At 52.1% G+C, this 17235-nt stretch overlaps 2 protein-coding genes across 3 annotated transcripts in view; both read right to left on the bottom strand.

Annotated features, from left to right (window-relative positions):
* The window catches only part of MYO18B (myosin XVIIIB), a gene marked incomplete at its 5' end in the record, with an annotated part of 56414 nt that extends 52646 nt beyond the window's left edge, over positions 1 to 3768 (bottom strand). Inside the window, 6 exons of the mRNA XM_083874185.1 lie at positions 438 to 614; positions 774 to 886; positions 1044 to 1110; positions 1337 to 2518; positions 2628 to 2783; positions 3562 to 3768. Of these exons, the coding sequence (XP_083730311.1) occupies positions 438 to 614; positions 774 to 886; positions 1044 to 1110; positions 1337 to 2518; positions 2628 to 2783; positions 3562 to 3768 (1902 nt within the window). The remainder of the gene's footprint in view (positions 1 to 437; positions 615 to 773; positions 887 to 1043; positions 1111 to 1336; positions 2519 to 2627; positions 2784 to 3561) is intronic.
* A 1793-nt stretch (positions 3769 to 5561) lies between these two features.
* GRK3 (G protein-coupled receptor kinase 3) overlaps positions 5562 to 17235 on the bottom strand; it is a gene marked incomplete at its 5' end in the record, with an annotated part of 60307 nt that continues 48633 nt past the window's right edge. The window contains 6 exons of one of the 2 annotated variants that reach the window (XR_014591278.1): positions 5562 to 6465; positions 6792 to 11816; positions 12308 to 12421; positions 13361 to 13497; positions 14248 to 14410; positions 16958 to 17053. Coding sequence is in view for 1 of the 2 variants with exons in the window: in XM_083873657.1 (XP_083729783.1) it covers positions 11655 to 11816; positions 12308 to 12421; positions 13361 to 13497; positions 14248 to 14410; positions 16958 to 17053 (672 nt within the window). Of the gene's footprint in view, positions 11817 to 12307; positions 12422 to 13360; positions 13498 to 14247; positions 14411 to 16957; positions 17054 to 17235 lie in introns of both variants that reach the window. The other variant, XM_083873657.1, reaches the window with a different exon arrangement.

Raw genomic sequence — 17235 nt, 5'->3', positions numbered from 1 at the left:
CCCGACTGTCCTCAGAGCAACTCTGGTCCCAAATGTTCCCTGAGCATCCCCGGTCCCAAATGTCCCAGAGCAATCATAGTCCTGAATATCCCCAGAGCAACCATAGTCCTGAATGTCCCCAGAGAAACCCCGGTCCCAAATGTTCCCTGAGCATCCCCGGTCCCGACTGTCCCCAGAGCAACACTGGTCCCAAATGTTCCCGTGAACATCCCCGGTCCCAAATATCCCAGAGTAATCACAGTCCTGAATGTCCCCAGAGCATCCCCGGTCCCAAATGTCCCCTGAGCATCCCCGGTCCCGACTGTCCCCGCACTGTGACGGTCCCACGGTGCCACCTGCCGGCCCCGCCGCGCCCGGCGCCCTCCGCCACTGTCCCCAGGACGGTTGGTGGCCGCTTCCCAACGGGACATCCCTCTGTTCCATGTCCCTTCTCTCACCTTCCCGGCTCCGCTGGCGGGCGCGGTGCGGGTGGCGATGGCCACCAGGTTGGGCCCCGCGTAGGTGCAGGGCAGGCGGGCACGGAAGCGCTGCCGCAGCGTGTTCATGACACTGCACTCGTTGAGGCTGATGAGAGCGGCCAGATCCTCGGCCTGGTCCAGGCTGGGGGGGTTGGTCTGCGGGAAGACAGACAGAGACCCCTCCTCCTTTCACGGCAGGACCCGACAGAGGGGCACAGCCAGCCCGGGGTGATGGCTGGAGAAGCATCATAGTCCCAGCATCACAGTCCTGCACCCCTCCCTGCTCCAGGGCAGGCTGGGGAAGGGTGAGCTCACCCTCTGCACGCTGTCCTCATCCACCTCGGTGACGGTGCCGTCCTCGTCCTGCCGCACCCTCACCCTCCCCGCCGGCAGCTCCGGGGTCCCCACGTCTGGTTTCAGCTGCGTGGCTGAACGAGAGGCTGGTGAGTGTCCCCAGCTGGGGCAGCCCCGGGCACAGCCAGAGGCCGAGGGGACAAACCCAACCCAGGGGCAGCCCCGGGCACAGCACCCGGAGCCTGCTCTGCTTCCGACATGTCTCATCCAGGGCAGAGGAGGGAGAGTTACCCAGTGTGAACCCGTCCTGCTGGATCAGCCAGACCTTCTCTGCCTCATACCAAACGTCCCTCGGAGCCTGTGGGGAGGACAGAGGGGAATTGGGCAGCAGCAGGAGGAAAGCTGAGCTGGACAAACTTCCTTTGCCTCATGGACAGGGACATTTCCAACTCTTGCCCCTCTGTTGCCCATCCAGGCCCAGGATTGCCCTCCTGCCAGCCCAGCCCAGCCCATGGAGAGGAGCTGCATGAAACCAGAAAACCACATCAGTGCCCCAAACCCCAGATAACACCCTGACACTTTACCTGGTCCTTATCTGTGCTCTCCCCTGATGCCTCTTGATCCTGGTCCTTTTCCATGCTCTTGCTCGTCTCTTTGCTCCTTCCTGATGTTTCTTTAGCCTGGTCCTTGTCTGCGCTCTTGCCAATCCTTTCACTCTCTTTCAGCACTTCTTTACCCTTTCCCAGCTCTTCCTTCACCTTCCCCTCCTCTTTTCCCACATCTGTGGACTTTTCTTGGATTCCTCCCGGCTCCCCCTTGACACCCTCTGACTTGTTTGTGGTTTTTTCAGGCTTTTTGATCTCCCTCGGCTCCTTCTTGCCACGTCCAACATCTTTTTTCATCTTCTCTGGCTCTTTCCTGGCTGACAACAGCTCCCTCTGGGCTTTCACCTTGGCTGGGGGCTCCTCGTGCCTCAGGGGTGTCCCCTTCTCCTTGGTGGTCTCAGGGACTGTCCCCTTCTCCTTCTTGGTGCTCTCAGGGACTGTCCCCTTCTCCTTGGGCACGTCCCCTTCCTTCACTGGGACTTTGCTGCCACGCTGGGGGCCCTGGCTGGGTGCAGGGGCTGGAGATGGGGAGCTGCCCCCCAGGAAGGAGTCCTTGGGGCTCTTCCCTGACCACAGTGGCTTTACCACCTTTGGAGCCCCTGGGCGAGGGGTCTCTGCTGGTTTGGGGCTGGTCTCTGATGGTTTGGAAGAAGCCTCTGCTGTTTTGGGGGATGTTTCTGTTGGTTTTGAGGATGCCAGTTTGCAGGGGGTCTCTGCTCTTTTTGGAGGTGCCTCCACCAGTTTGGGGGCAGGTGTTGCTGTTTTGGGGGACGTTTCTGCTTTTTTGGAGGGTGTCTCTGCAGGTTTGGATCCAGGTGCTGCTGTTTTGGGGGATGTTTCTGTTGGTTTTGAGGATGCCAGTTTGCAGGGGGTCTCTGCTCTTTTTGGAGGTGCCTCCACCAGTTTGGGGCCAGGTGCTGCTGTTTTGGGGGATGTTTCTGCTTTTTTAGGGGGTGTCTCTGCTGGTTTGGGGGCAGGCACTGCCGGGCCAGGTGCAGGGGCTGGGGTTTTGCTGGGGACAGTCCCCAGCACCTCAGGGGACAGCTCCTTGTGTGGAGAGGCTGTGACCCCTTTGCCCCCCTGCCCCTCTGCCTTCAGCCCGTTCTTCAGTGGCCCCTCGCTGGCTCCTCCTCCTCGGGCCTCGCCGTCCTTCCCCAGGGGCTGCCAAGAGAGGAGAGCCTGGTGTGACACCTGGGGACACCTGGGGACACCTGGGGACACCTGGGGACACCCAGCTCCCCGTTGCTGGGTGAGATCCCTCAGCTCTCACCTCCTCCTTGGTGCCCACCCTGCTCTCCTTCCTCTGCCGGGCCGCCTTGGCCTCCTGCTCTGTCTCCCTGACGAGCTGCTTGATGAACCCCCCGGGGATGACCGACAGCAGCAGGGGGGGAGCAGAGGGGGGCGGCCCCCGGTCCTCGTCACGGATCTGGGTTTGGGGAGCAGAGATGGGTCACAGGACAGGCACAGGGACAGCAGCCAGCACAGCCTGGTAGCAGCAGCAGGGCTGAGCACCAGCACTTTGCTCAGGCTGGGGCACTGCCCAGGCTCCTGGGGAGACCACAGGGCACCAGGCTGGCTCAGGGAGCAGAAGCACCAAGGAGAAAAGCCCAGATTGGTGCAGCCCCATGAGGGCTGGCACAGGAGGAGCCCAGGTGTGCCGCCAGCTCTGCTCTGTGCCAGCAGCCCCGGCGTGGCCACAGGAGAAACACTCCTGGCTGCAGCCAGGCAAGAAGCAGCTCCAGCATCACCGCAGCCACATGCAGCCCTGCCAGGCCCCAGGGCAAGAGCAGCCACACTTCCCGCAGCTTTTCCAGCAGCAGCACCAGCATCACACCCTGCAGCCTCCTGCCAGCCTCAGCCAGGTAAAAACCACTCAAACCAGAACACTCAGGCTGGGAAGGAGCCCAGAGCCAGAGGGGGGTAAATACAGCACGAGGAAGAGCTGTGGGGATGTGACCCCGGGGGCTGCTGCAGTGACACCCCCCAGCACTGAGCTCCCAGCCCCAAAACACCACCAGTGCCAGCCTGGACAGAGACTTTCCTTCTGCTCCCAGAGCGCGAGGCGCGAGGAGATGGCCATGGTGCAGGACGGGCTGTGGGGAGACACGCCGGGCAGAGAGAGAGGAGAGAGTTAACCAGGGGCTGCTCTGGCCCCAGAGCCGCCCCAGGCCGGCAGCACCGTCACCTCGCCGGGCATTGCCCACCTGAGCCGGCAGCACCAACCTGAGCGCGGCAGGGACGGGTGGCAGCGCTGGGGAGGGCGAGGCCACCAGCGTGGGGAGGTGGTGACACAGTGGAGTTGGTTGGTGGCACGGGGGTGATGGCGGGACCCCACGGGCCAGGCTGGGCGGCAGCAGGAGCCCGTCCGTGCCCCACTTGGGGCTGACCCCGGCTTCACCTGTCGGGATCATTCACGCCCCGAGCGCCCGGGGCTCGCCCGGCCCCGCCGTGCCCCTCCGGCAGCGCAATATCCTTGTACAGTAAAGGGCAGGAGCGGCCGGGAGCGGCCTGGGAATGTCACTTGCCTTCCCGGGCGGCCGCCACGTGGCCTCGGGGACCGGCGCTGCCCCGGCGCTGTCCCCCCAGCCGGGCTCTGCTATATCCCCGGAGAACCGGCCCCGATGGCACCCAGAGCCCGGAGGTGGCGAGCGACAGGCCACTGTCACCCCCCGGCCGGAGAGAGACCCTCCGTCCTGCCCCGCACACGGGGAAACTGAGGCACGGAGGGGACGTGCCTTGACCGAGCAGCCGGGGCGGCACCGGCACCGCGCTCCCTCCGCCGGGGATGGAGCCCCAGGCGGGATCTGGTCTCCTGCTGCTGCCACCAGGACCCGCTGCCAGCCCTGCTGTGTGCCACCAGCCGAGGGGTCCCCAGGCAGCACCGTCCCCATCCCCTCCGCGTCCCTTCCCGCAGCGCAGCCCCGCGCCTGGAGCCGCCCCCGGAGCCGGGGCCGCCGCTATCGCCATCCATTCCCAACTAAAAATATCCCTCCCTGCCGAGAGGCCCCCGGCCCCGCGCCCCCACAGAGCCCGACCCGCACCCCGGGGCCCCCCGAGCGCCCGTACCTGGCGGGGCGGTGGGTGCCCGTGTCCCACACCAGCCCCGGGCTCCGCGGGACCCCGGCGAGCCGAGAGCGGCGGCGGCGACGCGGGGAGCGCCCAGAGAGGGTCAGCACCCGCCTCCCCCCGCCCCCGCCGCGGTGGCAGCTGAGGTGACACATGTCACTGCTAAAAATACCCGCGGCGGTGGCACCGGGGCCTCGGCTGGGGAGAGGCCCTCCTGTTCCTCTGGCCTCTGCAGCGTCAGAGTGTCACCCGTGCCCTCCCCAACACGCTGTGCCCCCCTTGGTGCACAGCCCTGCACCACAAAGAATTGGGGGAATTGCTCCGGTTGGGGGTGAGCCCACCCAGAGCGCTCTGGTGCTGCCCGAGGGGACACCCCCAGCCCCAGAGCACCCCAGTTCTTCACCCCAGCCCTGAGATGGGGCTGAGCTGGGGGAGGACCTGGGAGCAGAGCTCAAAATAGCCCCTTTGGCACCACCAGCAGCATGGTCAGCACCTGGCAGGGGCAGGTGGGAGGGGAGCAGCAGAGTGCACATGTGGTGACCACATGGGGAAAGGCGTGACCCCTCGGGGCCCAGCAGGGCCTGTGTCCCACGTGCACCCAGCACCCAAGAGCCAGTCAGGGTGCAGGTCACCAGCTCAGGCCAAGTCCAGCTGCAGAGGGGCAATGTCCCCACCTCGGCCACTCTGCATCTGACCCAGAGGCTCCACAGACACACCCAGGGAATTGCCACCCACAGCCAGAATGGCTCTGGTAGTAAGAAAGGAAACAGGATTGTCTGGAGTCCCCTGGCAGGAGGCTGAGGGTTGGCTGAGCATCTCACCAACCCCAATCCCACCTGGGAACAGCACATGGTTTCCATGATCTTTCCCAGGTGGGCACTGCAGGGACAGGGGAGCCTGGCCACTGTTGGTGGAAAATCACAGAGGACACAGTTGGCGTGTCCCTCAGAAAAACCAGGACAAACACCATGCACAGGGCTGGGGGGAGGAAAGGGACTTACCTGTGTGTGGGACAGTGGAGTTTGGGGTCCATCCAGGTGTGCCCAGCAGGCTCATCCCAGGACAGCCACACTGTCAGCACGGGAAGGGACAGGTGACATGAAAAGAACGAGACACCAGCACACACGCAAAGGACGGTTTTTATTGGGGTCTGGTCGTAGGAGAGCAGTTGTACTGACCAACACACAGAAGCAGCTTAGCTGTGCCAAAATAATCCGTTAAAAAAATACTGGCGGCAAGAACCGAGTGTGGCACACCCGCCACGGCGGGGCTGTAAACTCCGGGACAGTCCGTGAGGAGCGAGGCCACAGCTCACAGGCACCGGGACCCTCCTCCCCACAATAAATATGGAAAGAGCCAAGTACATAAAACAAGGAATGATCTCATCGATACAATATCTAAAGTTATTTACAGATCCTGGCTTTGCTTACCATTAATTACACAATTTTGGACAGGTTCTCTTTTCGATCGTTTTTTCCTTCATCGCGTGTAGCTGTTCGTGTGAATCTGCTCCTTTTTGTTTTAAAGGACCTAGTGAGGCACTGGAAGTGCTCACAAACCCCCTTCTCTGAGGATGCTCCTGCTTTATTCTGTTTTTCACATACATTTTTTGTTCCATCTCACCCCCATTGCCTGCTCTCTCCATTTCCCTGAGGAGAAGATGCCTGCTACCAACAGGAAAGCCTCTTCCCAGCCCATCTCCTTTTCCAGCCTGGAAACAGAGTCTGTCACACAAACCCAGACCAACCTGGCCCTGGACAAAGCCACCTTCCTGCAGCTGTCCCCAGGTTCTCTGCCAAATCCCAGCCTGGACACACCCCAGGCCAGCAGCACCAGTCTCATCACTGTCCCCACCAGGGCACCTTTCCAGGGGTGACACTAAGGAGTCACAAATGCCACTGGCACAGTCTCACCCACCACCAGCTCTGCCCTCCCTCCAGGAAAAGCTTGGGCTACAGCTCACCCCAGAATCCAAAGGGATCGGAGAGGGAAATAGGAAAGAAGGCAGAGACTGCTCTGGGGAGCACAGCAGGGATCCCTCCCTGCCCCAGGCAGCCCCTCAGCAAGAGGAGAACTTCAGCAGCAGGAAAATGCCACGTTTCACCCCAGAAATGCCACAGGGATCAGCTCTGACCAGCACAGACCCCCAGCCCCACTGCTGTGGAAAGTGAGAGAACACACAAGTTATACCTCGAGTATTCCTCAAACTGCACAACTGGAATTATTTTTAGGAACTGAGTGACCTGATAAATTTAGGGTCATTTCTGTACCTCACTGGGGATGAGGTGCTGGGGTTGGCTGTGCAGATGTGCCCAGATGTGCCCAGCAGAGGCAGCTCCTGGAGCAAGGGCACCTGCCTGGGTGTCACCCTGCCACACCCCCAGGGACAGTCCCTGCAGGGTCCCAGGGTGGCCTCTCCCCTCCTGGGATGTGACACCAAGCAGGGTCCCGACCTGGCTCTAGGATCTGCCAGATCAGGCACTGCTCCTGCCTCAGGATCCTGTTTTTAAGGATCCCAACCCATCTCCAGTAAGGACATTTTGGGTCCTGCAGCCCAGTCCAGTGCTCCAGGTTCTCCCTCCACTCGCTGCTTCCCCTTGGAATGACAGAGCTCTGCAATTCCCTGATGGCTGAGCTGGATCAAACACCACACTGACTCCTTGCCCCAATTTAGGTCATTAATTCTCTTTAACTTAACACAGACTCCTGTGAATAAACATTGATCTGGGAATGCTGAGGGATAAAGGAGAAATTTGGAAATATCACATCAAGGGGTGGATTTGCAAGAGTTTTCCTGGTGTTTCTGCCTTCAGGAGTCACCTGAGATGGTCCTGACAGAGCCTGGAGTGCCTGTGCTGGGAGAGAAGGGCTGCACAGCCTCAGGGAATCTATCTCTAGTTTGTAATGAAAAACAGAATAAAGCTGGCTGATCCTGCTTGAAAGGAGCTGCCACTTCCATACATGTACGGAGCAGAAATTCTGTGGAATGTCAGAAGTTGGAGAAACATGTATTTAATAAATAATATAAAATGCTTTTTCTGTTAAAATAGAATTCTCGGGTTTATACCTACAGAGCATAGCAACCTTTACATAAACAAAATAAAGCTGAGTCTGTGATGATTAGTTTAACACAAAATAAAAATACAATTTAACAATAGTATTAAAACAGCCAATGTTCCGTCCACACAATATGTACACCATGGAATAGAAACCAACAGGAAACAAAAGTAGATTATCTTGAAACTCCTCAGACATTTGGATATACATATTTTCTCTGTATATTTTAGATATTTTCCTTTTTTTTATTTTTACAATATTAAAATTAATACTATGCTTTGTCAAAATACGCTTCTCGGATTTTTCTTTTCCTTTAATTTGCAGAACTGACTCATTCCTTATATTAATCAACACGGCTAGAATTATTTATTCTCTACTGTACACTTCAAACAGTCCTTCCCTCTGGGGGTATTTCGGGTGCAAACACCTCAGAGGCGGAGGAGCCGTGTCACTGCCACGTGCTGGGAGGTGACACCGTCGTGCCAACGGCTCTGGGACACGGATATGGACATGGAATCGAGGGACCTGGCCCTAAAGCTGACCAGCTGCCAGGGAAAGAGCCACTCAGAGCTCCAGAGATTTCACTCCTCGTGGGCTGATTCACTGCAAACCCAAGGAATGACGATGTCCCAGCGCTGGGGCTGCTCCTGGCTTGGGGAATATCAACCCCGAGAGCTCCTCTGGGCACCAGCAGTGGCCACTATGTGCAGGATCACAACCAAAACAAGGCTTTTTTAGCACAAAGCAGTGTTTTTCAGCACCTCCACGCTGGGCTGCAAATACCTGATTTATCTCAAAGCCAAACCCCACCTCACAATTCAATTTTTGAGTTTTCAACCCCTTAACAGAAGTGGGAGAGGAGAATCTTCCACTGGGTTCCTAAAGGGGAGGCGCTGAATCACAGAATCATGGAATATCCTGAGCTGGAAGGGACCCACAAGGATCATCAAGAGTCCAACTCCCGGCCCTGCTCAGGGCAGCTCCAAGAAATTCAGGAAAACTCAAATGTGACTAAGCCAAGGTCTATCCCCAGAGCTGCTCTCTCCCTACCTGCCAGGCTTCCCTTCCCAGACACACTTCCAGCTATTATTAGCCTGCTCCAAGATTTTTTGAAGCCTGCTGGGGGGTGGGGGAACATACCAGGAATGTCAATCCCAGCTGGATCCACTCCAGCATTACTCCAGCTTCTCTCACAGCAGCACTTTGGGAAGAACCCATGAGACTGCAGCCGAGGCTCTGCTGGACCAGGGACAAGAATACAAAAAGCTCAAACACAACAAAGAGGAGGAAGATTTACACTTGGAGAAGTCGATGGCCAACACTTGGATGAAGGATTAAAAAAAAAAAAAACAAAAAAAAACCCACAAAAAACCACTCCACAGTAAATGTTCCTTTAACGGTTTCATGAATTTGCAAAATAATTAGCAAATAAATGAGGGATCCTAAATACACAGCCAAAGACCCTCCTGCAAATTAACACCACCAAGAATCTTTGTCTAAAACAAAAACTTCAGAGACTCTGGTTCCTACACCAGGAAGGAGCAGCCTGGGGCAGTATCCAGGAGTTTTTGGTTTGGAGGATGCCCAATTCCAGCTTTCCCTCCACACCATCACATCCAGTTACTTCCACACAGAGTCCCATTTCTTACTGAGATCCCAACTTCATTCAGGAGTTTGTCACTGTGATAACCTCTCCTCTCCTGGCTGCACAGTTAGCTACAAGTCACAAAAATAAAGCTATTTTCAAATGCCAATAAATCATCTGGCTAAAGAAATCCAAATCTTTTCCTGCCCCTCCCACTGGAGGTTGGATGGAGCAGCAAGGAGCATGATCATGAGGATATTCCAAGGCCATCCCAACTCCATCACATTACAAAATAAATGTATTTCCCTAAGTCAATATACAGCCTTCATTTCATATAAAAATCTCTGGGTTTGAGGCACAATTTCCCAGCTGATGACCTGTCCCTCCCTCACTGCCATCGGCACCGGAATCTGCTGACAGGGAGCGAGAGTGAAATCCAGCCATGGAAAATAACTGAAGGAGAAGAATGGAACTGAGCAGGGACTGAGAAAGTAAAAACAAGTTACACAAGAACTGTGAGAGAAGGTTTTAACACCATCTGAGGGCTTTTTTTCTAAATCAAGGAGAAAAATACGAGCATTGCATGCTATTGTAGGGAAAGCTGAACCACAGCCAGCGGGATGAGACATTTTTTATCCCAAACACTTTTTAAATACCACACACAGAATCATGGAATCATTTTAGGTTGGAAAACACCTCCAAGATCATCAACCACTGACCAATCACCTCTGACACTGCTCCTGACAGAGGAGTTGAGATTCCCCAACAGGAATGACAGAGAGGCTGGCACTGTTTACACAGAATAACTTGGAAAAGAAAAAGGGGAGAAAAATATCATTGAAATAAACCACTTTCTCAGGGGGTATTTTCCAGAGTGCATTTTCCCTTTTGGTGCAGCCCCAGGTGGTCAGCCAGGGTTTGCACAAGCTGTGCAGCAAAAGCAGCCCCCATGCAGAAGCAAACAGAGCCACTTGGACTACTTTTCTCCAAGGAACTCCGTGGTGATCTGACAGCCACACACGCTCGACAAACCACGCACAAATTCTGCTCCCACTTACACAGGCACAACTCCTGTGTAAGTCTTCAGGGACTAGGAGAGTTGTACCTCTGTAGCTGGGAAGAAAAATCTTCTCCAAGCTGTTCACTGAGTTGGAAAAACAGCTTAAGTTCAGCCCTGACCTCTCTCTTACAAAACACCAGGACACCCAGGGCAAGGCCCAGCTTGAAGCTGTGGGACAGCTCAGGATTAGATCTTTCCTTCAGTGTGACTTTAAACCCAACACACCTGATGCCTCAAGGTAAGAATTAACATAAACCTGGCATTTGATCAGCTCATTCTGTCAGTTCCACGCTCAGTTTTCTCACACTGCTCTCACTGTGGGCAGTTTGAACTCTTCAGAACAAAAAATGAGAGATCCTTTCCCAAGCTGAGCTGTGATATGTGCATGAACCTCCCGGGCTGGGCTCCAGGGGGAACTGGGGATTTTTGGGGGATTTTTTTGGGATTTCTATGCTATGGGAACACACCTGTGTACAGCAGAGGAGGATCCCGAGTCCCAGGACTGAGGAGTGATCCGGGATACGTACCGAGGTACCCACACACACCGGAACCCAGCACATGCTCTAGAATGCACTGGATTTGAATAATTTCTTTTTTTTTTTTTAATTTTTTAAAAAGTGCAGTTGACCTGAAATGGAAAAGAACTGTCTTTTATGTTCACTGTAAACTTGTCAAAAGGAATCTGCTCTTTAAAAACTGTGCTAAAATAGTCAATTTATACAACAGAGCACTAGATGAAGCTACCATAAATTCCTCTTCACCAATTATTACTCTATTGTGTCAGTTATAGTACTGCATATACGTAGAAGAAGCAAAAATGGTGGTAGCTACTATTAGTGAGTACAACAAACCCAGGGAATAATTCGAGTTCAACGCTCCCATGAAGTAGCAATAACATTTAAACCACAGGACAGTTAAGAATTCAGTACTTTGAAGTGCATCAGAGTCACACTGTTGATCATCAGCAGTATGGAGCAAGATTATCAGAAGAGTTCAGCAGTAATGGTCGGGAAGGACACGGCAACACGACAGAGTGAGGGGCACCCACCACAGCCAAGGCGGCAGCTCCAGCTCCGCCGGTGTCACCACGGGAGTGTCACCCAGCCAGCAGCACCCTTGCCACCCCCAGCCCAGCACCACTGAGGGCATGGCAGGGAAAAAAAAAACAAAATAAAAAAAAAACCAAACAAAAAAACCTCTTCCTTCCATCAGTAGTTCCAGAGGGACGGAGCTGGGCCGGGCCCCGCCGGGATGGGGACACGTGGTGGGAGCAAGGAGCAGCCTCTCCACTTGGTGACTTCCAGCGCTGCCAGGGAAGGGCCAGGGACCACCCCCTGCCACCCCTTCCAGTCCTCACAGCCTCCGGAGACAGAGTCCTGACGTGATCCCACGCTGTAAACATCGAATTCCTCCTCTCCCCGAGCGCATCCCGCCTCCAGGACTGCACAAAGTCATTCGTTCACAAGGATTCTGGGACACTCTGCAGGTTCACCAAGCAGCTCTCCCTGTGGGAACGTGGTCGGTGTCTCCTACAGCCCGTTGCTGTTCCTGTGGCTGAGCGGGGGCTTCGAGAGCTCTACGACTGTGGAGCGGGATTTATTGAGGAATTTTGGAGCCCGGCGCAGCAACCTCTGGGCCTCGGTGAAAGCCTCTGTCAGCTCTTTTTTCCACTGAACAAACTCGGGGTCGCTCTGCAAGAGACACAGAAGCACTTCATCCTATGCAGCCAACAGCGTCTTCTCTCTCAGACAGCACTCTGGGGAAGTTATTTTAATTTTCCAAAGGGATGAGCAACTTTGGGTATTGCCCATGTGCAGCCTTTAGCTTCTCCATCACCCCAACCAAGGCTGGTACAACGTTCTGAGGACTTGAGCATTTCCCTTTTCCACACATGAGCTCCAGCAGCTCCCCACAAGCCAACAAGGCCCTGGGAGCTTGAGAAGTTTGGGAGTTTTTAGCAATTTAATAAACCAAACTCGTTTTGTCCCAAAGGCCTCTGAAATCCATGAGAGGAACTGGCACAGCTGCAGGTTTCGTGCTTTCAAAACTCGAGTGTGATAAACACTTCAGCTCTGCTTCATCAAGTGCCTTAGTTAACATGCAACAGGATGACCTGAAAAACTTGTCCATTGTTTATCATATGCAAAACAAGCTGATCAAGTTATCAAAAATCAAGTCTTACCTCACACTGTAGGACAAATTGTTTTCCTCCTTTAATTCTCAGTAAGATGCATTTCTTATCTTTAATTTGTGTTTCTTCAACAGATACTATTTGTTCCATTGTCAGGAGGTTTTGCTGCAGCATTTGCAAAAGAGCAGAGAATTAATTGAAAAAAAACCTTCAAAAAACCCTTGTTGCCCATTAAATAAACCCACTATCTCATTTTCCTGGACTATCCACATGAATTAAGTGATGAACATTAAGAGTCATTACACAAACATTTATTTCTGAAGGCTGGGTCATGAACTAAAGATAGATAGTAAGGTAAGAGAGAGATTTAAAAGGGGCTTGGTTGCTTCAATAGTGACAATGAAATATCAGCTCTAAAAGCCAGTAATGACAGCATGAAATAAGAATCTACAAATAGGTGTGTCTGCAAACAGAATATTCACTATTTTCCCTCAAGAGTTGCATATAATTTGATACATTTTTCAAGCATTACTGTTATTACAGAAAAAAAAAAAGCCAATTTGACTACTTCAAAGAGCTGAAAGGGAGTATTTCAGCACTGAATACTTACAAAGAGAACATACACAGCAGTGTGCAGGAAAACTCTCCCTATGGACTGCAGAGGACACAATGTCTTAAATTCCAAACATTTCCTTAACTTAAATATACAAATTATCTGCCCTGCACGTGAGCACAGCTGGGCTACACTACAGCCACTATAGCATTTGCTCAGAAATGAAATGCTATAGCATTTGTCACCTTACCAGTTTGTGTTTTTTTGTATAAATAGTCCAGAGGTCCTAAATGAAAAACAACACCATCAACTACCAAAATCCTTTAAAAAACACAACAAAACAGAGCAAACAGGTTTCTCAAGTCAACTTTATGTCTCATCTGTGCAGCGTAAGCTACCCCTTAACTACAGTGAGACTCCAGAGAGGTTACTCAAATCCACTGGGCTTTTATTCAGAGGAATCTCCTTCCCCAGGAGAATTCCTGGGCACTTCCAGGTGTGTCTCACCTGCACCTGCCTTCCAGCACAGCTCCCCAGGGCCCCTCACTCACCCGGGACTCTCCTTCTCCTCGCCACTCCAGCCGGTTGGGGAAGAGGTAAAAGTAACGCCGCTGCCACTGAGTCAGGAAAGGGTTCCCCAGCTTGAGCATGTATCCATGCATGATACAGTCCTTCCCCAGGGCATAATCTAAACCAAGAGGAGATGTTAGCAAAGTGACAGGAGGTGCAGCTGAAAGCATTGTGAGTGAGCTCTGTGCCAAGGGGCCGGAGCTCCCAGACCCACCGTGGCCTCAGCAGGTTCAGATCACACACACAGCCCCAGTTCTGCCCTAACTACACAGCTGCTGTGGCTGCAGAGCAGGGACCAAGGACAGGACTTGGCTCTTAAAGAAGTATCCCACTGGAGGAGGTTATTAAAAGCACTGAATGTTGCTCTCCAGAGTTTGGGGGTTTGATGCAACACTCCCATGCAAGCTGCAATTTGCTGTGCAACCTCCTGGGGCCCTTCCCAGCTCCTGGGCAGGAAATCAAACCCCACACACTGGGAAGGTGGGGAGACCCTGGCACGGGGTGCCCAGAGAAGCTGTGGCTGCCCCTGGGTCCCTGGAAGTGTCAAAAGCCAGGCTGGACAGGGGTTGAAACAAGTGGGATAGTGGAAGGTGTCCCTGCTCATGGCAGTGGGGTGGAAATGGATGGACTTTAAGGTCCTTTCCAACCCAAACCATTCCAAGAGTCTATGAGTCCATGAATCTCTTTCCAAAGCTTGATGTCATCATCCAGCATTTCAAAACATTAAGAAACATCTTAAGCAACACGACAGCAATTAAACGAATCCTAACAATTCCTGGGAATGACGGCAAAGGGAGTCTGTGGAACTCCAAACCCAGGAATTACTACCTAAGCAGCAAAAGATGAGAGAAGTGTAAGGACAGATTACCTTCCTCGTGGCCAAGCTGCTTATTTTTAGCCCTTTTTCTGGCCTCAATTTTATCTGTGTCTGCATTTACTGCGTCATAAACAGTTTCTGCTACTTCTTGCTGCCAACGCTCCGATATTACCAGAGGGAAGTTCTTATATAACTCCTGGTCACTATCAAGCAACTTGCAAGAGAAAAACAACAAAAAACCCAACATTTTAATAACTTTCACTATTCTTATCCCCAACAGTTAATAGTTACCCATGCAACAGTATTATTTCACAAGATGGATTGAACTCAAATCTTCACAAAACAGATGCAAGCAAGAGAAGCACAGACACTAATTTAAGCAAAGATATTAATTTATGTGCAGAGAACAGGCCACCTGCTCAAAACTTGTTTGGTTTGATAGCTCCAAAATCCTCACTCAACACTGCCCCATAACACTCTCTAGACATTTAAATAATTAATGTAAGCAGCAGCATTCTAAACTTTGTTGCCCAAAAACTTCTTCAGCACAAAACTCCCATGAATAAGTGAAAAAATACCTTTTCCACAGCAATGCCTTCCATGCTCCCACAGCTTGGCTTTAATATCCTTAATAATTAACCCCCAGAATTCACCAGCATGTGCTGCAGACCTCAATCTTCCTAGGATAAAGATTATTTTCTCCACCAATCCTTTGAGTACTTAAATTGAATTGAACTGAAGAAAATTAGGAAAAAAATCCTTCACCAAAAGGGTTGTCCAGCACTGAGCAGGGCAGTGGTGGAGTGCCCATTCCTGGAGGAGTTTAAAGCTGTGAGGATGCAGAACCAACAGCTGCAGGAGCAGTTTAATTCTCTCACTGCAGTAAGGCCACACACTCCTGAGATAGATATTCTCCTCCTTTTGAGAGATCCATGCCATATCCCAGCAGGGAAAGACACACCCAGAAGGTTTCTCTGCAATTGTGAGGACTCCCTGGGGAAGGGGGAACAGCCACAGGCTCCCATCTCATATCCCCAAAGCTCACATGCTCTTCTAGGGCCACAGGACACTCTGCTGGATAAAAACAATCCCAGGGAGAAGAGCAAGGGGTTCAAACTGTGATGGCCAGGGCAGAGAGGGCTCCTGGCACCTCGCTGGCAGCTGCCTCAGGCAGGAATTGTCCCTCTGCCTCTGGACACCTGTGACACCCGGGGGGGACTGTGCTGTCCCTCCCTGACTCACCCCCAAGGGTAAATTTATCCCTGAGCTATGAGATTCTGAGATCAAACTGGAGATGACACAGCACTGACCTGCTGGTGATTCACATTCCCTGATAGGATTTCTCACTAAATCATGTTATTCAGAGTATCTGATCCCCTCATAAAACAAAAAGACTGCCTGGCTCCCCCTCGAAAAAATGCTCCTCTGAATTCTGGCATTGCAGGATTACAGGAGGCTGGAATCTTGCCAGGCTAACATTGATGCTGAAGATGTGGAATTTTCTGGGATAAAGAACATCCTGGGCTCCCTGCACTTTTCTGTGCCAACTTCTGTCACCACAGCAGGTGACACTGACAGATGAGCTCCCTTTTAGGCTCAGTGAGTACTTAATGGGGTTTTTTGCTTATAAAGTTTAGAACAATTAGTTTCCCTCCTGACTCATTTCTGTAAGAAAAAGAACAAGGTCTGTTCTACTGCAGAAATGGGTGATGAAAACAATGAAGGGCACTGACCCAAGCCCTGCTGTCCCAAAGTCCCAGGGAAGCTTCAGAGAGTAAAGGAATTTACAGGAGGGTCACCCCCTTCATGTGAGTCCCAAAAGGGCCAGCACCTCTAACTTCTCTCTTTTTTAATATAATTTATATTATTTTCATTACATCTTGGATATTATCAGAACCTGATAATTTCTTTTATCACTTTTCTAACTTAAGATATTGCTACTATTAACACAGTTTGTAGCTTTTAAGAGTTCTCCCTGGCACTCTATGACCACTCAGCTATTAAAATAAGGTTTAGCTCCATTCCTCCAAGCTACCAGAAATAAATCCCAACTTTTAAACACACAAACCATAAACTATTCTTGAAAATCCAAGGCTTTTCCCAGTTGTTTCCTGACCATTTGAAACATTTCCTTTATCACATAAGACTTTTTGGTAAGAAAGTCTATTTCAGTTAATCTAAAAACATAAGGACTTGGCAAGCAAGAAGGAACAGGGTAAAACCCAAGGTGGATGCTCTGGTTGTAGGTTTAGCTCTGGTTCTAGTTCTACCCCTGGTTATAGTTCTAGCTCTAATTCTAGGTCTGGTTCTAGTTCTACCTCTGGTTCTGGTTTTAGTTCTACCTCTGGGTCTAGAACTAAAGCCAGAATCCAGTCCGGGCTTTCACTCCAACCAGGCAACTCCATTCCGGACTTGGGGTGAAATCTGGTCCGGGTTTTAACTCAAACCGGCTGACTCCATTCCGGGCTCCGGCCAAAATCCTGTCCAGGTTTTCCCTCCAACTGGGCAACTTGTTCTAGTTCTAGTCTGGTTCTACCTCTGGTTCCAGTTCTAGCTCTGGTTCCAGGTCTAGTTCTGGCTCTGATTCTGGTTCTAGATCTAGTTCTAGTCCTGCTGGAACCAGCATGGATTGATTTTCCCATCCTGAAGGAGCTCCTTGCACATCCAGAGCCCTGAAGCAAAGGAATGTCACACACACACACACATGGAAAGCAGAGCACAGCAGCCCCAGTGCCACCCTCCAGCACTGAGAGTTGGGTACCTTAATGCCTTTAGTGTCCTCTTCATCAAACGAGCCAATATCAAAAGCATCTGCTGCATTGACTTCTCCCCGGGGAGGAATCAGGGGGGGAGGGTACTAGAAATTGAAATCAGCATCATTAAAGACAAATTAATGGGCATTATTTAACTCCATTCTGTAGTCATGCACAACACTTGTATTTTTGGAACAGATTACACCTGACTGTGCCAGAGTGTCCCCCCTGGAGTTAAACTTCAACACAAAATTGTTGGCACTTATTTTAATTAGAGCTCCTTCAA

This window comes from Zosterops lateralis (genome assembly GCF_965231275.1).
Source record: "Zosterops lateralis genome assembly, chromosome: 17".
NCBI classification, from domain to species: domain Eukaryota; kingdom Metazoa; phylum Chordata; class Aves; order Passeriformes; family Zosteropidae; genus Zosterops; species Zosterops lateralis.
Note: the sequence above shows the minus strand (reverse complement) of the source record. Positions and strands in the feature narration are given on the sequence as shown.